Source organism: Populus euphratica, unplaced genomic scaffold, assembly GCF_000495115.2.
Source record: "Populus euphratica unplaced genomic scaffold, PopEup_1.0 scaffold241.1, whole genome shotgun sequence".
Classification (NCBI taxonomy): Eukaryota; Viridiplantae; Streptophyta; class Magnoliopsida; order Malpighiales; family Salicaceae; genus Populus; species Populus euphratica.
In genome coordinates, this window is record NW_011500067.1 from 286,470 (window position 1) to 311,675 (window position 25,206).

The window sequence follows — 25,206 nt, forward strand, 5'->3', positions numbered from 1 at the left end:
TTCCGTCTTTTTTTATTATGACAAATAGCAATAATGAGATTTATGTGCTATATTTTCCATCTATTTAATCATGTTGCTTTATAAGTTCTTAACTTTATTAATAATTAATGTGTGGATATTTTTTTTTAATTTCATCTAATATTTGTTTAAAAAGTTTCGTAAGTTGTATTGAGAATTGCAGCATAATTTTGTTTATGTTGTGTAATTTTATTTTAATTTTAATATTCAATATTATATATGTGGAAAATGAGGCTTTGTAAATTCTTTTTATTTGTTTTTATAAATTTATCTTAATTTGTGTTAATCCAAGTTGTTTTTATTTATAATTTTATAGTTTATTTTTCAATGCTAGGTTAGTCAAAAATTAAAATTTATAATTTTTTATGAGATTATACTAATGTTTGAGTTATAAGTATATTAAGTTAATTTATGTTCATTCTAGTTCTTTTTCTTAGTTTTTTTTTTAATTAAGTAGTTTTTTAATTTGAGTATTTTAATTTTTTATTAACTTTTTATATAGCTATTTTAATTTTATTTTGATTAATTTGATTTATTTATCTTGAGTTATGTTTTAATTAATTTTTTAAAAAACTTTACATCTTAACAATTCAATTTCTTTTTCTATTTTTATTCTATTCTTCAATATTAGTACAAGTTGTTTAGATTAGTGTTTTGTGTTTATTTTTCTAGTTTTGTATTATATTTTAAATTTTACCATTTAACAATTCAATTTTTGTTTTTTTGCTTAGTTTTTTTTATTTTATATTTTAATATTTGGTTATTTTAAAAATTATGTATCTTAATTTATTTTTATTTTTTCATTTTCATTTTAATATTTAACATTATATTTGTTGGAATTAAATTTTTATAATATATATATTTTTTTCTCTTTATAAATATATTTATATTTTTATTATTTAGATTGTGAGTTTAATAAGTTGTTCTAAGTTTAATAGGTTGATATAGGTTATTTTATGATTGTTTTTTTTTAATTAAGATTTTTTTTTATTTTTTAATATTGAGTAGTTTGAAAATTAAGTAATATTTTTTTATTTGTTTGTTTTATTTGGAGTTATTTTAATTTTATTATTTGAGTTATAATTTTGATAAGTTGACTATTTTTTTTTAGATCTTTTTTAATTGATTATTATTTTTAAATTGGACTTTATAGTTTTTTATTAATTAATTTGAAATAAATTTTTATATTTTATTCTTTTTCAAAAAAAATTTCTTGTTTTGTTGTTTTTTTACAAAAAAAAAAAAAACGGAAATTTGCTTTGTAATCCGAAAAATATGATTAGGCTTCAAACTTCAATCATGAATAGATAAGTATCTAAAATAGGAAACATTGAGAGGGAAAAAGATAAGATGCTATTACTATGATTTTTGTTATTATTATTATTGTTGTTAATTTTTGTTATTATTATTATTGTTGTTTGAAGGGCGTGTTACGGGATTGAGTGTAGGAATTCAGTAATTCTCGTGACAGATAGGTCATTTCATAATATATCAAATTGTAGAGCATCAACATGCCATGGTGGGACCAAGACTATACAAGAGTTTTTCCAAAATTAGGGGGAGCTCGCCGGGGGAACCAGAATCACAGAAGTTTTTACTGAAAAATGACTGATATGTAGTCATTAAATGTTTATTTTTTATTTATTTAACAAGGATAACAAAAAATTTTGGGGTCAAAATTTGTAAATAAAATTGTTATAGATATTACATTGAAGATTAATTGTTGAAAGTATCAAATATGAGATAAAATCAAATATAATCTAATCATCAAGATTTTAGGTTTTTTTTTTTTTATCTTGTCTTTTTTTCAATCAATTATTTAATGATTACAATATTTTATTCTATCTATGTTAAAATTTTAGATAAGTATTTATCCTTGATGCTTTACATTATTAAATTATCATGTAGTTTTTTAATTTAATATATTTTATTCAAGAAATAAATAAGCTAATATTAATTATAACTAAAACTGAATTCTGTTTCACTAGAGAAACAACTATTATATATTATGAGTGAATTCATTATGGATTGCATTGTTATGCACTACAACAACTTTGTAAATGCTTTCATTATAAACTATACTGTTTGGTGGGGGTATATGTAAAGCTGCAACCAGTAGCTCTAAACACCAGGTTAGAAGGATGATAGCCAGGGATGCGAACACCTAATGCTTGCCTACCAGGCCCACTTGAGGTGAGGTCTGCCTGCCATAGACGCTTGGACTGCCTCATATGTGCTAAGTAGACTAAGTGCACACATAGCGCTTTGGATGGTTGTTAATGTGTTAGGCAGACCAAGCACACATGTAGCCCTTGGGCTAATGCCTATACGAGAAATATTATTATTTTTATTATAATTAATAAAATAATCAACAATTATAAGTATTAATATAAAAATTATTATTATTTATGCCATAATTGTTATTATTTTTCTTCTAATTCAAAATATTCATTTAAAAAATATTATTATTTGTACTCTAAATATTATTATTTTTCTTATAATTCAAAGTATTTATATCAAAATATTATTATTTGTGTTCATTATTATTATTTTTCTTATAATTTAATGAATTCTCATCAAAGATATTATTATTTTTTATAATAATTCAAATTTTTAATATAAAAATATTATTATTTATGTTATAAATATTCTTGGAATTAAAAATAATACTATTTGTGTTTTGAATATTATTATTTTTGCTATAACCAAAAGCATTAATATTAAAAATTTTATCTTTTGTGTTATAAATATTTTTATTTTAATAATAATTAATAAAATAATTACTAAATTGGAAGAAAATCATTCTTAATATTGAAAAACAACCCTAGGTTTGATTTGAAAGTTAAAATTAAGAATTACTACTACTAATATCATCATCATCTTTAATAAATTTTAAAAAACTATACCATAAAAAAAAACTCATATGGAGACACGTGGTGTTTGTGTTGCTATCTGTGTGCTAGGCAGGCCCCAGTGCACATATGGTGCTTGTGTTGCTACTGGGCTAGGTACATCTCAACGCATACTTGGCGTTTGGGTCATGCTGTCGGACCTCATGTTGGGCCTGGATGCGTCAACATCCAACTTGATGTTAAATCTAGATATGGTTGTGTCCAACGCCAAGTTATATTGAGACACGTCCAAGCCCAATCGCACGTTAGGCTTGGACACAACCATAACTAACCACATGTTCAACCACGGCGTGTTCACGCCCAACCCCATATTGGCTCGAAACATGTTTGCGTCCAACCCTATGTTAGGTCTAGACGCAACCATGTCTAATGCTATTTGGATTTAGATGCATCCACTCTCATCCCCACGTTGGGCCTGGACGTGTCCACGCTTATCCACACGTTGAGTTTGGAAGCAACCGCGTCCACCTCTATTTGGACCTCAATGCATCCACACCCAACCCCACATTGGGTATGGACGTGACTGCGTCCAACTCCATGTTGGCTCTAGACACATTATTATTAAATTGAAAAGATATTATTATTTATAATTAATAAATTTGAAATAAAATATTATTCTTAATACTGAAAACATATTATTATTATATTATAAATTTTTATGATATTTTTTATAAAAATAAAAAGTGAGCTCGCAGCGTAGAATTATTAAAAATATTCAACAATTCTAAGTATTAATATAAAAAATATTATAATTTGTGTTGTAAATATTATTATTTTTCTTATAATTCAACATACTCATATCAAAGATATTATTATTTTTGTTATAATATTATTATTTTTATAAAATTATTATCACTATCATGAAAAAACCATGTAGGGACACGTGACATGCCAATCACACTGGTGGTGCTTGGGTTGGCTGCTGTGTACTGGACAGACCCCAATACATATGTGACACTTGGGCTACACCAAGACCCAACTATCATTGGGTTCTACAGTTGCAGAACCCAGAATAACCTTGGGTCATTGGTTGTGCAGGACACAAAATAAATTTAGGTCTTGTCAATGATGAATCTAAATAGTCTTGGGTCCTGTAATATACAAGACTCAAACTAACCATAGGTCTTGCCAGTATCAGTATTTTAATTTTTTATGAAAATAAAAGATAAGTTTATGATATAGCACGGGCTATCTAACTAATACATGTGATATGTGATATAGGAAAGTAGTTAGTTTCTTACAAGAAATTGACTTACTTTTGTTATTAAATTTTTTTGTTATTTCACATTTGAATCCATAACTTTAACAAGAATTTAAAAGGAATAATATATATATATATATGGGGAATTTTTTAGAGTAATGTTTGGTCATTTTATATTTAATATATAGGAGGATAATTTAATTATTTTTTAAAATTTTAATATTTTTTTACCCAATATATAAATGATAATTTTTTAAACTATAACAAGTAATCACAAATGAACTAAGCTATAAGATGTTAAATATATTGTTTTTCAATTCAAATCTATGTGCACGTAGAGTTGCACGTAGAGTTTGATATTTATACGTGCACATACATTTTACATCCAAATATGTATTAACAAAGAGCAAAAGAAAATATGAATTCAATGTTCACTTAGTCACGTAACACTATTTATTAAAGCAATGTTTTGGGTTTTTATTTTTTTGCTTTAATTATTTTTTTAATTTTATTATTTAATGTTGAGTTTACTAGTGTTTAATTTTACAAGTTATGTTGATTTACTTTCAATAAAATTATCTTAGTTTGATGACATCGATTATGGGTTTGGCTAGTTGACATGAGATTTTTCTTTGATCCTTTCTTTGATGGATTTTTTTTTAATTTTATCATTTAATATTACGCTGAATAGAGTTTCATAATTTATTTTAATGTGTTTTTTATAAGATTATCTAGGTATTTTATAACTCGGTTTGTAAGTTTAGCAGGTTACCATGTGTTGACTCAAGCTTTTATGGTCATTTTTTAATTGATTTATTTTTCAATTTCATCTTTTGATATTGGATTGATCGATAATTGGGTTTTATAATTTATTTTGATTTATTTTCTATAGAGTTGTCATCGTCTGATTATGACCCGAGTTACGAGTTTGGTGGATTAATTCAAGTTGACTCGAGTCATTTTTTTTGTTTTTTTTTTCAATTTCTTTCTTCCAATTCAAAATCAAATTGATTGGAAATTAAGTTATATAATTTATTTTAATTTATTTTTTATAGGATTATTACAGTCTCATGATCCAATCAAGGATTTCATGTATTATCTTGGATTCACCCAAAATCAATCTAATGTATTTTTATCTTAATACTTTTTTTAAAAAAAAAAAGATATCATCTTGAAATTTTTTTTAGTCAAACTATTAATATGTTTTCGTCTTAATATTTTTTTAAAAAATTATTATTTTAAAAAAAAATTAATCAAACTATATTTTTAATAATCATCTAAATTATTTTTTAACCTGTCAAATTGACCGGGTGATATTAAATTAATCTCCACTTGATTTAAAAAAAAAATTATACTGGAAAACACTTTAACTATACTTGAATTTATATATATGTATATTCAAAAACAATTGATCGGACCAACGACCCAGTACATTACATATTTCAGTTTCCATGGCAGGAATAACTAGTTGAGTGTAAAAGGATCACTACTTGGACAAGGGAGTCCTATATAAAGCCCTAAGGAGGCATAATAAGTGCTGCACCAATCAACCTCGTATTGTTTCAATATATTCTCTCGGTGGGAAAAGGAAGAAGAAGACAATGGAGGCGAGGCGGATGGGTCTCTCTATGTGGTGTTTTTTGGTCGTGGTGTTGCTTGCAGGACAGTGCACAGCCTCTTTTGATGATTGCTACAAAGGCTGCTTCCTCTCGTGTGCCATCTCCCCCGGTAACGCTGTTTTTACATGTGCTGTAAGATGTTTGAAAGATTGCATCTTCAAATTTCATCCAGAAACTAAATGAAAGAAAACAATGGGGGAATAAATTTAAATTAAAATAAACTAAGAAGATGATAAAAAAAATAGTAATTAAAATTGAATAAAAAAGTTAAATGACAATGATAGGAGATGAAATTTAAGAAAAAATCAAGAAAAAAATAGAAACAAAAAGAATAAAGGCTAAGTTGTATACAAAAACTAAATGAAATAAAAAGCATCGGGAAGAAATTAAAAAAAGAAAGGTTAAAAGACTATTAAAAAAAAAATTAAAAAATTAAAAGTCAAAAATGATAGAAATATAAATTGGTTGACATTAATTTCTAGGCCACAAGAGAAAAAAAAATTATTAGAGTTTAGTCGCATCTCTGCTATGAACACGTGCCTCATTACCAAAAAGAAAGTAATGCGCCACTTCTAACACTATCATAAATGATAGTGTTTAATTGTTAGGAGGTATCACATTCGCTATTCAAAAAGTGCAAATGTCACTTATTAAATAATTTATTTCATAGATATACTATCTTTTTTAATTATTCCCCCTCAAATAATTAAAAAAATATTGAAAAGAAAGTTCCCTAATAAAAAGTTTTATTTTTTATATAATTAAAAGTATTTAATTGTGCATTCAAAGTGCAAAAAAATAAAAAAAAAACCCTTCAACCTAGTTTTAATTATTATAAATCATTACACTATTAATTTAAAATGTAAAAAGTCTAAAAAGCTCTTCTACCCAGTTTTAATTATTTTTACTTCCAAAATTATATAAATCATTAAATTGTTTATTCATAACAATATAAAAATATCGATTTGCCTTGACGAATAAATCTTATAAAAAAGATTGATTTATTCTTCAACCCGAGTTATCAAGTTTTTTTTGGTACATAATTGTCTTGTAATGTAGCCCGCACCGGAGCCCCGGGCACCTGGACTAGTTTTTCAGTGATTGTTCTTTGCCTCTAGTTTCTTTGTATTTTCATCGCCAAGGAGTGGACCGAAGAGTCCTTTGATCACATAACTTCCAATAATTTGAGCGCAAAGCCGCTAGAAAACACAAGGTCGAATCTTTTAAATCAACAGTGTTCTGACATTGTCAGCCCACCAACCATGTCTTTTAAAAAGAAACCATCATGCTACTTGGCATTCTACATTGAATTGTTGTTACAGGCTTGTACCAACGGCCGCAGAATATAGCCCTGCCAAAAACCAATCAATGCAAAGCAAGCGCTCAAGACTTAACTGAAGAACTGTGACTGTGCCATGTAAAGTGCCAACGTCCACTCCACAAGTACCAGAAACAACATCTAGGCGAGCAAAGATGAGATAAAATCAACATGGCCTTTTGAGATCATATAGAGGGAAAATGCATGCCGGATTTCCAGTGAATATTTAACATGAACCCGAGCAATACGATATATGTATCCCTGATAGAAGGGAACTGTAAAATTGTCGAACATTCAATGTCTTTTCTGCTGTAAATTTATGCAGTTGACGCCGGTAATAACTGAAAACAAAGAACATTCTCCCGAAGACTAGACCGAAGTTAAACAACAAAACGGGAATGCGCCTTTTCAAACTACTACAAAAGGTTTCAAGATAACCCGAAAGAAATACTTTTCTTCCATGAAGAGCAGTTGATGGCTTCCCAGTACAACGTTTCTATGTAATGTGAGGCACCTTTCATTCGTCAGAAGAGGCCTTCGGTGAATTCTCTGGAGTCTTCATAGCTGCAGGTGCTTTATCTTTATGTGCAGCGACAGCTGCACAAAACTCTTCCACGATGGAACCATCTTTGAACTTCAGTGCGAAAGTGGAAAGGCTGTCCTTACCTTCACCGATACTATTCATGCATGCAAAAGTGATACCTCGCTTGTCCATATTTGCAAGCTTCATGTCAGGATAAAGACTTGCATTCAAAATCAACCTAAAATGACCCCTAGCTCTCATTAGAAGTCTGGCCCTTTCAGCCCCAAAAGCCGATACATTGACCTTGACTTCTCCCTTTCCACGCTCCTTCCAGCCACCATCGAGAAATTCAAACAACACTGAATCAGCAGAGAAAACCACTCTTTCATTCTCTTCCCCTGTCTCAACTGGAACCTCCTGCATAGATGGAAAACCACTCCCCTCGGTCTTTGAGACAATAGAAGACAGTGAAGAACTTCCATTGTTAGAGAGACCAAATCCAAATGAAGGTTGTTCATTTTTCTGCCCAAACAGAGAACCAGAACCACTACCCAGTACAGAACCATCCTTAGGAACTGAGCCAAAGGTGAATGTACTGGTGGAAAACCCAGTTCCAGCAAGCCCTGTGAAAGCATTTTGGCTACTTGAAAGCTGTTGGAATGAGTTCAGAGGGGCACCTTCAGCGCTAGGATAAACAATTTCATTACCATTATCCTTCTTATCTTGATTTTCTGTGTCATCACCTCCTGCATTTTCTTTCTCAGTCTCATCTTTGGCTGGTTTCTCATTATCTACCTTCAATTCAGTTGCCTCATTGACTGCACTGTTAATTCCCTTGTCTTCCGAACTCTCCTTTTCAATAGCATTCTCAGCCACTGGCTCATCAGTCTTGCCCTCTGACTCCTTGCTCTTCTCCTCATCTTTAGGAATTTCAGTCACTGGCTTATCTACAGCTTTTCCCTTATCTTCCACGCTCACCTTGTCCACAGCAGTCTCAGCCACTGGCTCATCATTCTTGCCCTCTGACTCCTTACTCTTCTCCTCATCTTCAGAAATTTCAGTCACTGGCTTATCTACAGCTTCTCCCATATCTTCCACGCTCACCTTGTCCACAGCAGTCTCAGCCACTAGCTCATCAGTCTTGCCAGGCATAATCTCACTCTCTGACAGCTCACTCTTCTCGCCTTTACCCTTTTCAACCTCCTCACAAGTATCACTTTGGCCTTCTTCTGACACTTGCTGCCTGGCACTAGCTACTTCAATCGTCGCTACAGCAGGGGTTGCAATTGGCTCAGTCAGAGGAACCAGGCGAATGCCAGCAAATGGATTGGATGACGGAGTTGAAGTGGTTTGACTGCGACGAACTTTCACAATTTTTCTTCTTGCCAGTACCTCATCACTGGCTTTCTTGAAAGTTCCAGTTTCTTGCTCGATAGAGCCATCATCATCAAGACCAGGGTTGTCTCTGGAGATCTCACTGCTAGCAGCCCTCTTCTTAGAAGAAGGAAGGGCATTTTCTGCATCCCCCATTGTTAAACAAAGCCAAAAACCTTAACCTTATGAACTGTTGTCCCCACAAGACAGTAAAGATGAAACCTGCATATCAACTGATTTTATCTTTCTCATCATAGGACCATCAAATAAATACCAAAGCATGCGAGCACAAAGAGTTTCTAACTTGCAGAGCAGGCTAATAATCAAAAATACACAATCGAACAATAAACTTGCAATTTCTTATGCACTCATTTTTTTCCAAGACTTCATTACTTCAACCCATTAAAAAAATTGTAGATACCACTACAGTGTATCCTTAAAGGAAGGTAACCAAGGGTTAAAAATTTAAATCATGCACATCAGAAACAACCTATGACACAACAGGACACTGCTTTTTCTCTGATTTATGCATTAACAGAGTCTCAATGATATTTTTATCCTGGAAAAAAAGAACCAAGAACATAAAATGTCAGGCTCTCAATACATGATCACTTATACCAAAGTTACATTCAGCAAAAGGCTCAAAGCCTAGCTAGCTATCTCACATCCAACTAACATGTCCACGATCAGCAAGTGAAAAAATGAAAACAGGAATCACCTAAATGCATAATTGAGAGCAGCAGTAAAATTAACTGGATGGAATTGTCGTTAAATTGTTCCTCGTGTCCAAAACAATCCCATCTCAAGCTTATATCAAACATACATTTCTAGACAAGTTCATTATGATTATAACAGGCAAACATGGAGAACCAAAAGAAATATGAGGATGTGCAGTAAAAAGAAAGGGAAAATGAATTTCAACTCTGACAGTCTCAACAACAAAAGAAAGGGAGGTTAAATCATTCAAAATGATCAGCTTAGAATCAGTTTGTTAAAGATGGCATTAACAGATAAAATGAAGCGGGTAGCAAGCCAATAAGGGCAAAAGCAAGAGTCCTGCTTACAAGCATAGAGGAGAAATAATTTGAAATAAAAACAAGCGATGGGATTAAAAAATACTCTCCTCCCTACTAGTTAATTGCAAATAATAATAATAATAATAATAATAATAATAATAAATAAGACGAAGCATTTCCAGTAAAATATCGGATTTCATTTGGAGTTAAAAAAAACCTAAACTAAAATTTATCCATTCACTTCACGTTGATTCAATAATCCCACTAATGAAACCAAAGGTGATAGCTAATAAAAGCTAGCAATCCAAGCTAAATCGGCGGTTTTGTCAACTGGGTCATCAACAATAAAAGACCAAATCTTTTAGAATTCTAACAAGAGTAGAGTAGAGGATACATGCAACAAATTAGTAAGACAAGAAATTTTGAAAATAAAAACCAAAACACTCGCCCTGGGAAACAGAGACACAGGGAAGTAAAAAAAACAAGTAGATTCGGTATGTGAAAGCAAAGCTGGAGGAGGAATATGAGACTTACGAGAGCAGGAGCAGGAGCGGGAGCAAAACCCTAGCAGAGGAGATCCAAAGATGAAAAGGGTTTCTGATGTTTTTGATATTATTTGGGGATATGTATGCTATGGAATGGATTATAGAAGAATGTGAGAGGTCCCTTCTAAGGAAGGCTTGATTACACCTTACGAGTGCCCTCGAGATATATATATATATATATATATATATATATCTTTGAACCCGTAACATAGCATCGTCTTGTTTTCTTATGGTATGGTTACCTATGGTATACGGAGAGGCCTATCTTTCTTTGTTCGGATATACTATGGATTAAGATTTTCTATCTTTTGTTAAACCCTAATCTCAAGAATTTAAATTAAGGGCTAGTATTTGATCCTACGGCTACCTAAAACATTCTTAGATTTAAATGGAAACAAAGATTAGGTGCATACTGCTCATTTTCTCTGGTTTAAAATATTAAACTACATCAAAACATATATTGTGTTTTGGATATTGTATTGTGCTTATATGACAATATGAAATTTACATTAACAAAATTAATAAAAGTAATTAATTGTTGTATTTTGGATATATATATATATATATATATATATATATATATTAAATTTCTATTTGAAAAGCAAATTATATCTTAACCAAACAATTTTAGACAAAAACAGGTAATTAAAAATTATCCATTTCTTATAAAGCATATCTTAACCAAAAACTCTTAGAACATGCCTCTTCAAATTGGTTTCGAACTTATACTGTGTGTGTGTATAAAAGTATGTGAATGCAACTTATGAGACTTAATTGCTAAACAAAATATGTTGTGAAATCAACTTCTAATGTAAAATAATTTTTGAAAAGTTAAAGATATGATTAATATTCACATTGGTTATCATGTATAGCTTTAACTTACATCTTTTTTCTTTTAAAAAACAACATGTGTAATATTTCTCAAATAAAAAATCAAGAAAATAAAAAATTCCACAAATGAGAATAATTTTATTAACCAATGCAATTATATAAATTGATATTGAAACTCCCATGATTCAAGGATTTGAAAGAAATTTTACTTTAATGATAATTGTAATAATGATAGTCATCTTTTAATAAATAAACTTTATCGTAAAATATTAAAATAATTATATTTTAAATAAAATAAAAATATTATAAATATAATAGAATAATCACAATAAAAACATGGAGGAGTTTTATGAAAATTATCAAATTAAAATTCTTTCCTCAGCATAAGAAAAAGAAATTTCATGATCAAAACATATATTGCTCCACTTTTATATAGAAACAATCATGAAGTTTTTATATGAATTTCAAATAATAAAGTAGGATACCCACCAAGTAAAATAAATGTGAGGCGAGAGCACTTAAAGTCTTGATTCACGCACAAACTAATCAGAAAATACTTTTTATATTTAAATAAAAAGAAAGATAAGATAAGATACACACACATCCATGCATATATAAACATTATCACTAGCTTGAGTGCTATTATTGTAATGATTGTTTTAAAACATATTTTTATTTGAAAATATATAAAATAATTTTTTATTTTTTAAAATTTATTTTTTATATTGACACATTAAAACGATTTAAAAACAATTAAAAAAATTAATTTAAATATATAAATAAATAAGTAAATAATATTTTTTAAAAAAAATTGAAACTCAATAATAAATACTCTTAGAATATATTTACATTTATTGACATTTAAACAACATTAATTCCCATTTTAAACCCAAGCAATCCTTTCATTGCCTTCCATAATCTAAAGATAAAGATAAAGATAAAATGATTTGTATATAAAAGAAAATCAAATTAAATTTTCATAAATTGTAAGATATAGATCTAATAAATTTTAAATGATTGGTATCTCTCTTTTTTTAAAAAAATTAAGAGAATTTTTCATATAAAAAGTGTATTGTTATTACATACAAAATAGAGTGAATATATATTAAATTAAATAAATAAAGGTAAACATGAAGCATTAAATCTATAATTTCCAAGAAATCATTTATGTTCAACCATTATTATAGCATTAAATTCAACCACACAAATGTATATCTTAGTAATCATGCATGGCTTAGAACCTTACTATTTGGTCCTTAATTTTCATCATAAATACAAATTAGTTATAAAGCCTTTTTTACTGTAGAACGTGAATCTGACTTTATAATGGGAGCTAATTAAAAAAAAATCATATTCTTCAGTTTTTTTTTTAAATAATTAAATAAAAGATAATAGATTATATTTCAAAGAGGATCAAAATCTATCATTGATATTCTAAAATCTCTAAAAAACTAAAAAAGTTTCTCTTGACATTAAATTATACTCACTGTTTGGTGCTTTCATATGATATAGATGAAATTAATAGGTTCTAGTTTGACTAAAAAATTTAGAGCAGGAAAAACCTGACCCATTAAATTTAACGTGGCTGATGGCTCACCAGGCCATCACCCAATTTTGTTTTTTACTTTTTAATTTTATTTGTCAATATATATAACTATGATAAATCCTATAAACCAGTCTAAATATCTCCCTTTTTCTCTCTAAATGAAACTATATCTATAAATAAAAGAAATATTTTTATGAGAAAAAAAACAAAATGATTTTTTATGAGACTAATAAGATTATATATAAATATATAATGCAGAAAGAATATCATCATCATCATTATTTATCAGAAAGAATGTACTCATGCTAAGATTTGATTTTAAATTTATATTCTTGGTTATAATATTTTAAAATTTAATTTTAGATAATTTTTTCTCGAATCTTAGAGAAATCTTAGAATACAGAAATAGTAGTCATTACTTCATATCAGGAAGATATAAATAAGGAAAGAGAGAATTTAAAAAAAAATTGTTTCTAAACCTAAATATGAAGATATTTTATTACTTTTGATGGTTTTTTTTTTTTTTTCCCGGCCTTGTATTTGTCCCTCGAAGCAACTATTGACAGTCCTAAAATAGCATTACTTTTTTCATCTTCGTTCTTTTTTAATAAACTAAATTTTCATCGGCTCAAGAAACACGTTTACCAAATTGCTAATTGCCTCAAGGGTCGATTAGGCACACGGCATCGGTCTCCAACCTCATCGTTCACATAACCAGCTAGCTATATACGAGTTTCAGACAACAGTATTTCTCCTCGTCTTTGTGGACTCCAACCCACAAACCCAAGTTATTCTCTGGCCCAGCAAATTATGGACTATTGCAAGCTGAGGTAGCTCTCTCTCTCTCGGCAAAGCTTGGGGAGGACGCGTGGGAGCACATTCCACCTGGTTATTAAGATTCCAGGGAACGCCACCTCGCAGCCATTGATCAAAAGCAGGATTTGTCAACGCATTTCCGTATCCCAGAATCATTACATAGATATTCCCGGCATCACTAACAGGGTGCCACTGACACTCGAAGGCGCATGCGCAGGACCAGTTACGGGAGAAGAACATAAGTCGTATTTATTGATGCGTACATGGCGAATTACACATGTACGAGAACGCATGGAAAAAGAGAGTGAGATGGGCCACTCTCTAAATTCAAATTTCTAGTTTCGAAACAGGCTATAAGCTTTAAGAATGTGGACTCAGAGTATGCCGAAACATCAACTGTAATAGGAACGAGGACCCTTTGAACGACATCCTCCATGACAAAAATTCAAAGCGCTACAGAGCGACACCACGTCTGGAAAGAGAACCGATCCCTATAATAAAACCTCTTTCTAGCAATCCCGCTGGTAACCTGAGTTCACCCAAGAAAAATAAACAATGAACGGGGCGGACACACCATTTCAAGTCGATTAACTATCATTGAGAAAAGCAGCCATTTTACATTTACCCGTAATCAATTAACTATTTATCCGTGGACCGCTCGTAAATTAACTATGTAACCAACGATAACACACACAAAAAAAAAAAACACCATCCATGTTTGAAATTCTCTGTAAAAAAATCATCATCAATCCTAGCCATGCATTTGCCCAAATTCATTTGCATATGGAAAATCATACAAAAAAAAAAATAATCAACTTGAATGAAGTTGAAGTGCCCTATCCAAAACATAATTCGTTAAAGGTCACAACCTAATGGTACACAAAATTTCATTTATGTATTTGTGGTGAGAACTTTCTGCTAGATCCCACTTCTAGTGGAGTTTCTTCAATACTTGCACCAAACCACACGGTGGTTGCATTTACCAGTACTCTGTTCAAACTTGTTCATCTCTATATTCAAAACCTATCCATTATATCTAAGCATGCTTTTCTCACCTTATCGGGGACTAATACAGCTGGATCAATTGTCTTGAAAGCAGGACCTAGTGGCGTGGAGTAAGCACTGCAAACAAAAAGGATAGAGTAAGGACCAAGATGTCATATACCACTCACCCACTCAAATTGCAAATGGCGCGACTTTAAGTGGGGAAAAAAACCCTCCCGTTCAAAACATAGACAAAAGAATTCAAAATTTTCCAGAAGAAAAGATGCCAAAATGCGAGAATGTATTTTAACATATAAATATAACAGCACAAGAAGACAACCAGAAGTGGATAGCTGCATAAATCCAACACTTCAATTCTAACAATAATGGTATTAAGTGGCCTAACACTGCTAGATATCTATTAAGTTGTAAATCAATGTAATAAGTCAGAAGAATTGGTATGAACCTCAACTACATGATAGATGCATGCTTGTTATTAAAAACATATGTATATAAAGCGAAACAGCCAGACCTTGTAAGACTGAGATGATGTCATCAGTTAGACAACTAGAAAAACCTAATCCTGACTAGACCTAAACTTTGAGTCAGCAGTTGATGAGCCAATAAAAAATTGTGCTAGCAGAGCACATTAAAGAAAAATGATTTTTTTCCCCATAGTTGCAGTAGTGGTAGTGGTAGAGAAGAATAACATGTGAAATTGGGAGTTAGAGATGACATTCCAGAATCAATTAATCACCAGAGACAAAATTTGGATTTTCACACTGCCCCAACCAATTTGCTTTTAGGCTGACGGGGTTCCTTCATTATTCGTACCCCACTCTTCCTCAGGCTCGTTTCCATTAACGAGTACAGCACCATCTGTAGACTCTGCATCCACCACAACTGCTTCCTCTTGGCTCCCTTCCTCGCCATTCTGTTCATCTACATTCTCTTCTTCAGCCTGTGAGAAATAGAATATAAATACATGTAAAAACAAAAAAAACTGAAAAGCAGAATAGTCACCAATGCATTCATTTAGTGCAGCTCTCCAAATAATAAGGAAAATCAGGTAATTTATAGACTACTTGAGCATTGAACTCCTTACAAGCAAGCTTTTGTGAGATTAAAGTAGGCTACATGCATGCCATTGATCATTTATGAGGAAGATTTCTCAACAGTGGACATACAAATGCACATCTCATAACACACATCACCATACTAAATGAAGTTTAAATAAATGGAACAAAGAACGGCAGCTGAAATGTAAAAGGGATTTAAATCCCTATTCACAAAATACCTCATGATCAAAGTCTCCATTTTCAAGAGGTTCCTCCTCTTCTATTTGCATGTTTCTGAAAGACTCCACAAGGGTGATGTGAGGTTTATCAGCATGTGTTTGGTAGTCCTCTGCAGGAGGATACACGCCCCTACAGAAGCAATATCAGAGGCATTAATAAGCTATTTATCAGAAAATTCAAAAATTCACAAATTCTGTGTTAAGCTGTAAGCCTTGGGATAATGATTAACTGAAAAATAGACATACTGAATTTTCATGCAATAAGCTAGACCCAGAGAAATTAATTTTGAAAGAGAGATTCTTGTCTTCTAAACTTATCAGCTATCCATTGAAACCAGTATAAAACTACATTCCATTCAAGGACAGTGCCAGCCACATGTGAATTAGTGGAGAGTGTACACAAGTGCTCTTCAAAAGTACCTTCTTTCTGCAGCTGTAGATTCAACAGATAAAGCAACTTGCCAATCATCAAACATATTTGGGTATTCTTCAGGATCAGCCAGAGATTCAGCAGCTTTTGGATTAACCTATAAAACAACACAAACTAGGACCATAAGACTCATGCTATGCGTGAGCAAAAAAAATAAATTCTACAGACCTATTACTTTGATTTAAGAAGAAAAATCATTACTTTAGAAATTTTAAATAGGATAACAAGGAATAAATATCAATAATAATAGATTAATATAAATTAGTTTTGTAACTGGTAATTAGAGTTCTTTTTATTACAGAGCCAAGTGATGGGGAGAAAGCATTGCACAGGGAAAAGAAACAAAATAAATTTAGCTTTATTCCAGCCCTAGAATTACAGTATAATGTCACTTGAAGTAACAGTTTACTTTCTTTTAAACTGAATCTAATTTACTTGAAGCTTATTGACGATGTAAATCAATCAAAGCACCCCTCAACAGGATGTAAGATGTTAAATCCACATAATTGGATACATGTAGAAAAAGAGAATAGGAGGATAATAGGATAAGGGCCAGAGACCCAAGAGATTCTAAGTGAAACAAAAACACAAGAATGACAGGATACCTTGTTCAGGTCTTTCCTCCAAAGTGCAACAATCTCTGAAACCTTGCTGGGAAGATAAGATCGTGCCATTAATGCAGCCTCAGGTATCCGATTGCTGCAAGAATAATGCTTCAATGTCTTAAATCAAAAGAACCACTGTTCTCATCTTAAGTAGTTAAGAAAATTACCGTTCCACCAACAGCTGGAGGCAGTCTTCAACTTTGCCCAACATGAATAAACAAAGGAATGCAACATTAATCTTCCCCTGTTCTATTGCCAGGGATCCAAGCTTTGATATCCCTTCAGCATCTCCTAAGGAAGAATATAGTAGCAGCAAACCACTCAAGTCTGTTGCATGCCTCATGCATTCCTCAGCCATTTCCAACTGCAGTAGCAACTCAAAATAAGATATATAAGAGAAGACTAGTAACCAGAAAAGCTTCCTGAAATGTAACAGGAACCATAAGCAACAATGTGAAAACTCATAGTTCATATAGGTATGAACTTGATCTAAAATCCAACAGAAGTTTGCTCATTTAGTCTATAGGATTGTTAAATCAAACTATTTCTTCTAACTGCCCCAGCCTCAAGCAAAAAAATGTATATAAACAATATTATTATTTGAAGCAGCTATCTCTTGGACCCCAGGACATTTCTCAGTTTAAGTGAGATAATAATTCTGCATTCTGTTTTCCACCTCATCATACATGATGTCCAGGACATATAGGATAAGCATGTAGAATTTTAGTTTACTGCAGTGAAGGCCAAAAGTATATCAGACCATAATTATACCTTTCCATTGGACATAGCTAACTCTCCCAACTGTTTCCATTTTGACTCACTCTGCACTTCACTGGCAATTTCCTGTAAAAGAAAGGCATGCATGTTCAGAGCAGCCACAAGGTTGTTGTTTTATCCAAAAGGAGATGGTGACTTTAAGAAAAAAGCTTCCATGACTGCTTGTATAGACTAACCAAAAATAACATCAACTAGCCTCACCTTTGCAACCTCTAATCTACCAAGCTGTATAGCTAGCTCAAATCTATAATCAGGGTCAGTAGCTACTTCCAGAGCATCCTCTATCATACCTCGTGATTCCAAGAAATGTGCCACACTAGCAATCAAAGTTGATATTCCATCAGAAAACAAGAGCTTCAATACCCAAACTTCATAGTTTAACCAACAAGAAGCAAAGCACATGGTGGGAATTATGAAGTTCTACGAAACGTTTACAAAGGGAAAGGGAGGGCAAAAATGAAGAGCCAGCCCTGTAACCACATAACAATCTCTCAAATTTGAAATTGCAAGAACATTCAAAACACAAACACAACATCTGGATGCTTTATACTAAGAATAAAAAAGGACCACAAATCACGATGATAAAGAAATGGTTTTATTAAAAATAAAAAAACAAAAACACAGTGCTAATGTAGCAAAAGTTCCAAGAAATCAGTCACACGTGAAATTAATATTTCTACAGCAAAAGGTAGGGAATCTTGAAGTCAAAATAGCCAATAAAAACAAAATATAACATAGATTATCATAATATGAAGAAATTAAAAAGAATCTCCTAGCAATATCAAAGCAACTAATTCAATTTTGTTATAATTTGACAAGCGTGAGGCAATAATGATGTTGAACACCCAAAACTAACAATATTTCAAAGTAGCCAACTGTCAAATCACTCATTTTCTGGAGAACAAATATAAATATCCATTGGCAATATCTAAGAACTAGCAAATGTGAGTACCTATTATGATGTTCTTTAGGAATTGAAGGTAAAAGTTCACTGGCCCTCTCCAGATCTCCCCGCATCACCAGAGTCTTGTACTCAATTAAGCTAAGAAGTAAAGTGTACCCCGTGACACTGCACGAGGACAGAAGAAGAAAACACCAAAGAGAGGTTAAAAGCAAAATAATATAAATTCCAAAAACAGATAAAGAAAAACTACCTACTTGAATTCTTTGTCTATCAAATACACCCGACTTTGACTAGCAAGGTACCCAAGCAAGTACATGGGGTGGTCCAAATGATACATGGTGGTCACCTAAAACAATTTTGTTAGCTATAAATACCGCAACTTAAAATCCAAGGAAAGGAGTCGTATTTGAATGTATCAAGTCAGCCAGCACAAGGTTGCAAGGTACCTCGCCTCCAACACAGTAATTGAGCCTCCAGGAGGAGTTATTGTATATGAAACAATCCCCAACCCATAAGCCAGTTCTGACACGTTCATTGGTTTCATGAAGAAGCTCAAATGCATCCTCAACACCTTGTTCATCCACAGGTTTTCCATTATCTAAATAAGATGAAACTATCTCACGCTGCAAAATTAAACAAACATCATTTCAAATTCATTAATGCAGGCATAATGAAGACAGCAAGTGAACACATAAAGAAATCAAGAGGTCAATAGGAAGACTCACATTGTATTTGAGGATGTAGAATGATGCATCACTAGCAATGGCCACTAAATCTCCGCTATCAGCCCAATAGAGATTCTGATATATCCAAGATCAGTATTAACATTTACTACACAAGGAACTTGGAATAATGTGTTGTCTGGGAAAACTGTCAAGACAGCAACGAAACCCATGATACTTACTTTCACAGTAACATCAATTCTCCTAATCAACCTGCATTCAGCCCAGTCATAGAAACAAATAAAATCATTTGAGCACATGGCCAACAGGGTTCCACCATAAATGCGCTCAGCTGAAAAGGTTGGCCGGACACTCTTCTTTTCCTGAAAGAAATGACCATCATTTAACCCCATATTTCACATACAATCGTTAAGATGTTAACACAACAGCTAGATCAACGAATGTTGAGAAACCTAAACAATTCTGTTATCGTCCAGGAATTATAAGCCAAAGCATGATCACACAAGTCACAAGATGAAAGCATACACATTAATAGTGACTCTGAGATAAATGTTAAACAATTTTCCTCAAATTAGCAAGGCATGTTACATTTGTTTTCTCTGCCCCAACCAACTTGACAAAATGTCCACTTCTCCAGAACAATACAATAACCAAATAGCAAATATAAGATAAGCTAAGAAAGAGTACAGACCTGGAAATTTTTACTGAAAAGCTTAATCTTTGATGTACTTTCTCTAACAGCATATTCACCATCCGAAGACCAAACAAATTCAAGTGCAGAACCAAATGATCTGTTTCTCCATGCTAAAGCTGTATATATGATGTACTCACCATCTCCACAAACAACAACAAACCTCCCATTGGGATTGTGTTTTAAGCTCTGTAAAATAAGTGCAGCAGAAAAAATAAGTCACCCATGCACCACACATGGGCAGTCCAAGACAGATTACAAGAACAAATCAGCAGATGTTTTCCTTGGCCTTCTCCCAACCCATTTAATGCTATATCTATGTATGTTACAAGCTGCTTTTCCACCTTGATAAATAGTCCATAATGCTACTATGCACATACATGTTACAATGAATGCTCCCACAAATAAAATTGGAAAAGAGAAATGGATCCAAGGGACAAAAAAAAACAGAACAGTAATTTGTCTGTGATGCAACTAAATCAAGTTCAAGAGACATTTTACAGACTTCACTTCCTACAGGGAAAAAACAGCAATCTGCTCTGGGCTGCTACATCAGTTGAATTTTCTTATCTGACAAGTAATTGTAAATCTTAGAAAAAGATGTCAGTCTAAAATAAGTTATGTTAACCTCACTGGAATGCATGAGGAAATTTATATGGTTTCAAACGAGGAAAAGAAATTATGAAATGTGACAAGAGTTGCCAACTCACTTGGGGGTAAAGATCACATGTTCCCAACTCCTTAACAGCCAAAGGCAATCTTTCACCATCAGTCACCTAAATCAAAGAGAACAAAGCCTGATGTAATGCCAAGCAAAAGAATCTTTTGGTTCAAGATTTTATCTCAATTAGCAATTATGAGGTGGTCTAATTGAATCCAAACCTCAAAATCTGCCCCCACACTCTTAATATTCACAGTCTGAATTTCATTGTGCTTCGCCCATATAATCTTTCCACTATTATCCATGCTAGCCACAGGTTCTTCTCGACCGATCTTGACCATAATGGTTCCTTCATCATACCCAATCACAACACTGCACAAAGAAATTGATAGCCATTCTGCTTTTACTCATCATCAACAAAAACTCATTTTCTAAAGATAAGACACATACCGGCGTGAACCTTTCATGTATCCAACAGCCCCAACTCGTTCCAAGCCATAATTCAAGGTGTTCTCAAGCCTGTATGCAATGAAATATGTCTTAAAGTCTGTAACATAAAGGCAAACAGAAATCATATAATATGTGTGTATGTGTTATGCATATACACACAAGAAGTTTACACCAAAGAACAATAAAGAAAAACAGAAGCAACTATTTAGCTTAAGCTTTTCAAAATTTTGCATCTTCTACCCCTTATGAATTTAACTCCTCAAAACATCAACCTATTCCAGCCTCTACTGGGCTGCATTCACTGATAGAGACAAATGTTTCCATTTAACATCAAATTATGGCTGCAAATATGCATGTATTTATGATAATTTCCTGTACTGGTAAAATTAAAATCCTGAGGCTAGTTGACTAAACAAAAGCAGAAGGAACATAATTTTCAGATATGTGAAATTCTAGGAAGCCCATATTGTCTGAACAAACAAACCCACGTTCTCGGATTGGGAGATAAATAAAAATTAAAAGGGAAAATAATATACAAGTGGTTCACCGAAGATATATAATAATAATTAAATAAAAATTGTTTCGCCAAATCTTTCTTGCAAAAATGCTGAAATCCTTCTCATTGAGGTTTGCTACTTGAATCAGAATGTATGCATTCCAATTTCAATGTAGAACAGTTATAAAAGTGCAGATAAAAGATACCAGAGACATACCAACATTAAGTTTATACAGCAAAATGGATTACCTGTAAGTTGTTGAATGCCATATACGAACAGTCCCATCTTCAGAACCTGTTATTATTATTGGAAGTTCAGGATGAAAACATACAGCAGAGACATTGTGTGTGTGGCCTTCCAAGGTCTGGACACAGCTTTTCGTTTGATAGTCCCATACCTGCTTGAAAAGATGACCATTAAGATTCTAAATCAAGATAAATGTGTTAACCAAACAGCTAAATAAACACACAAAGGACTGACCTTCGCAGTGTGATCATCAGAGCCAGTGATTAGATAAGGTTTATCTCCACCTGTGAAGTAATCAACACAATTTACTCCTTTCTGGTGGGCATCCAGAGTAAAATTTGGGTCGGGAGAGCCAAGATTCCAAATCTAAAACAAAAAATACCCGATTAAAGTGAGCCAAGAGAAGCACGTAAAGCATATACAAAAATTAGCACCAGGGAACATCCCTTGTACCTTTATGGTGCGATCAAGGGATGCACTTGCAAAAGTGTTGGTGTCTTTAGGATTAAAAGTAACTTGCATCACATAATGGGAATGTCCCTCAAATATCTGAGTACAAGCCCATCCCTTCTCCCAATCCCAAAGTTTTATAAGCATGTCATCAGATGATGACAACACATATGGAAGGGTAGGATGGACGGCCACACATCTAATGTAATCTGTATGAGCCTCGAAAACTTTAATCTTATCCATTGTGTTGTAGTTGTACACACGAATATACATGTCATCAGCTCCAGCAACAACCCACTGCTTTCGTGCTATGAACTTGGCTGACCTAACTGCAGACACGTAATGTAAAAACTTCAGAAGACTTGATAGTTATAAAAAAGACAAAAACATACTTCAGAGATTAGAAATAACTTTCTTCAAAGAAAAACATGCTGTAAAAGTAACTTTTCACAGTGGAAGCAAATATTATCATATACCTGGCAACTCAGTGACCTCAAAAGACTTTGCCATGGTCTGGAGGAGATCAAGGATATTTATGTTAGAAGGGAAAAAATAAAAACCTCCAAGAAAATAATCAATTTTAAGAAAATTTACATATCAAAAACAACAAAAGGAAACTTTGCCACTGATTCGTGTGTAGCCAAATAAAAATACATTTGATGACAAGCGTCTCACAAGATAGCCAGCAGCAAAGTTTATTTTTCTAACTTACTTTTGTCTACAGAAATGGAAAAACAAATTGTAACACTCCCTATTGATATGGTGCGACGTGTTCTATGCTTCCTCCATTCATGGTCCAAAATCCAATTTGCTAAGGTGGCAAACAACTCATAACATATTGGAGCTTTTCCTACCCCTAATACTCTACTACTTCATCACTGTTCCCATCTGATGAAAACAAATTCAAATGGTAACCAGCTTCACAGGTTGACAGAAAGTATGACAAGTTTTAATCCCAATGACATGTAACTTGTTCAGTTTTTCATAAGCACTTCACCTTTCAAGGCCCAACTCATAACAGCCAGCAACTCGCATGGGAAATATTTTTATATTTTTTCCTCTAAAATAATTACAGAAGATGATTGAGAATTATCAGCATTCATATTAAAAACATCGATTTTGGAAGCGCATACCCACTTAAAGTTAACTAAAGTTACTGATTATGATGCTTCACTGTTCAAACATAAACACATTTTTTAAAAAGCTATCATGACCATCAGCAAGAATCACCCTACTTTGAACAGTTTTTTTGTCATTGCAAATGTGAATAAACCACAATCATGAAGCAAAAGCTAGTACAATTACATTCCCATACCTGTGACTGGTAGTTCCAGATACACACAGTCCCTGAATACAAACTCACTAGAATCCTGCAGAAACCCAAATCACATGTTAATACTAACATCTCACAGAAATATAAAAATACATCAAGTTAAGACTAACATATCTACAAATTACTTCTCTTTGCATCAAATGACTAACAAATTAAGCAAAATAAAACGCAAAAAAGAAAGAAAAAATATATAATTTACCATGGTTCTGTTGGATGTAGATCAACTGACTTTACTCTCTCCGATCTTTGAGCAAGTTTCCTCTGATCCAGATACAAAAACAAGAATATCACTCACACAATCATTTAAAAAGAAAAACTTGCGAAATTAAAGCTGCAGATGTATAAGAATACCTTGATTTCGAGTCTGAGAGGCTGTTGATACAGAACAAAACAAAAACATCAGTCCCAAAATTACATACCAGATCTCAAATTAATCCAGAAAAAAACCAAATCCTCGTTAATCCATTTTGTGAATAGTGAAATAAGAAAAAAATCAGAATTTCAAAAACACCAAGTCAAAACGAAAACTAATTCTACATTCCAGATATTCCTTCACTTTCCGAGCAACCAGACACACCTCCAAAACTCGCATTAATCTAAAAATTCAAAATTCAAATTCCACCCGTAACTAAGACCAGATCTCAGAAAACTTCAAGACCTGAACACTCCATTTGGTCACTAAGAAATCAATGCGAGAATCAAGAAGCTCCGATTCCGAGCTACCAGACAGAGCGGAACTGATTCCAATGTCCCACATTTGATTAAATCAGTGGAGAAAAGTATTCAATTGTGTGATTAGACGCCATGAGTTTATACAATTAGAAGCGTAATTAGATAAGAGCAACAAATCAAAGCAGATTTCAACCAGATCTAACGCGTACTCGAACTCGAAAGTGAAGGCTACAAAACGACAATACAAATTGGACGAGAATAGATAAAAATTGAATGGAAGAAACAACGATAGATCACGAACTGACCATTTTTGCAGATCGCGAGAGCTAGAGATCCAGGTGAACGAGTTCTAAATTCTGAAAGAGAGAGAGAGAGATAGAGAGAGGTTTTGTATAAGCGAGTCTTGTGTGTGTTGATCTGCGAAAGAGAGAGGGACGGGGTGTAAATTAAGGAACAGAATTACGAAAGCGCCACTGCATGGGGCAGCTATAGTATGGAGCTGTATAGTGTAAGTTACGATGCTTCCTTGATTTTAATGGTGATGATGTTGAGTTTGGACGCTGAGGATTGTAAGAGAGGTGTCCGATGCATAGTTATAACAACCGGTCTAGGACAACCCGCTCAAGGCTCTAGTTGGAGGTTAGGAGGTTAATCTATATTAACCCAAGCATTGTTTTCATAAAAACCTTGAAATAATATTGTCTTAAAAAAACCATGCTTTTATTGACTCGGCGAGAACCAGCCCTAAACTAAGAGTTCATAAAATTAACTCGTCGAGTCAGGGCAAGCTTTATAACTCGAGTCCAT

General features: G+C 32.7%; 2 protein-coding genes across 6 annotated transcripts; both read right to left on the reverse strand.

Annotated features, from left to right (window-relative positions):
* Window positions 1-7,258: 7,258 nt before the first annotated feature.
* Window positions 7,259-9,143, reverse strand: LOC105108271 (nuclear pore complex protein NUP50B-like). The gene has a single exon (XM_011002520.1). It carries the CDS (start codon window positions 9,119-9,121, stop codon window positions 7,586-7,588), a length of 1,536 nt encoding a protein of 511 aa, XP_011000822.1. The 5' UTR covers window positions 9,122-9,143; the 3' UTR covers window positions 7,259-7,585.
* Window positions 9,144-13,943: 4,800 nt separating this feature from the next.
* Window positions 13,944-24,833, reverse strand: LOC105108273 (coatomer subunit beta'-2). Of its 5 annotated transcripts, none has more exons than XR_839020.1 (26): window positions 24,705-24,833; window positions 24,079-24,099; window positions 23,927-23,988; window positions 23,710-23,764; window positions 22,871-22,907; window positions 22,398-22,723; window positions 22,179-22,310; window positions 21,947-22,095; window positions 21,202-21,270; window positions 20,973-21,123; window positions 20,801-20,866; window positions 20,091-20,279; window positions 19,621-19,761; window positions 19,442-19,516; window positions 19,163-19,339; window positions 18,971-19,062; window positions 18,765-18,881; window positions 18,014-18,128; window positions 17,807-17,878; window positions 17,203-17,399; window positions 17,036-17,129; window positions 16,421-16,527; window positions 16,001-16,130; window positions 15,461-15,664; window positions 14,775-14,841; window positions 13,944-14,248 (listed from the first exon to the last, which is right to left on the reverse strand). XR_839020.1 is itself a non-coding variant. In XM_011002523.1 (26 exons), exons 1-25 carry the CDS (start codon window positions 24,705-24,707, stop codon window positions 14,822-14,824), a joined length of 2,724 nt encoding a protein of 907 aa, XP_011000825.1. In that variant the 5' UTR covers window positions 24,708-24,833; the 3' UTR covers window positions 13,944-14,248; window positions 14,775-14,821. The 5 variants fall into 5 exon arrangements, 3 of the variants coding, with proteins under 3 accessions (XP_011000825.1, XP_011000824.1, XP_011000823.1); XM_011002523.1 differs by having other exon boundaries at window positions 15,538-15,664; XR_839021.1 differs by lacking the exon at window positions 13,944-14,248 and having other exon boundaries at window positions 14,435-14,841; window positions 15,444-15,664.
* Window positions 24,834-25,206: the final 373 nt, after the last annotated feature.

What these genes read in the sequence shown, in the direction of transcription:
- LOC105108271 (XM_011002520.1), bottom strand. Translation starts at nt 9,121, where the DNA reads ATGGGGGATGCAGAAAATGCCCTTCCTTCTTCTAAGAAGAGGGCTGCT.
- LOC105108273 (XM_011002521.1), bottom strand. An exon ending in CCTAAAGAACATCATAATAG is followed by an intron (nt 18,129 to 18,764) that starts GTACTCACATTT and finishes TTTGATTGCTAG; the next exon opens with TGTGGCACATTTCTTGGAAT. An exon ending in CTCCAGCTGTTGGTGGAACG is followed by an intron (nt 17,130 to 17,202) that starts GTAATTTTCTTA and finishes TTATTCTTGCAG; the next exon opens with CAATCGGATACCTGAGGCTG.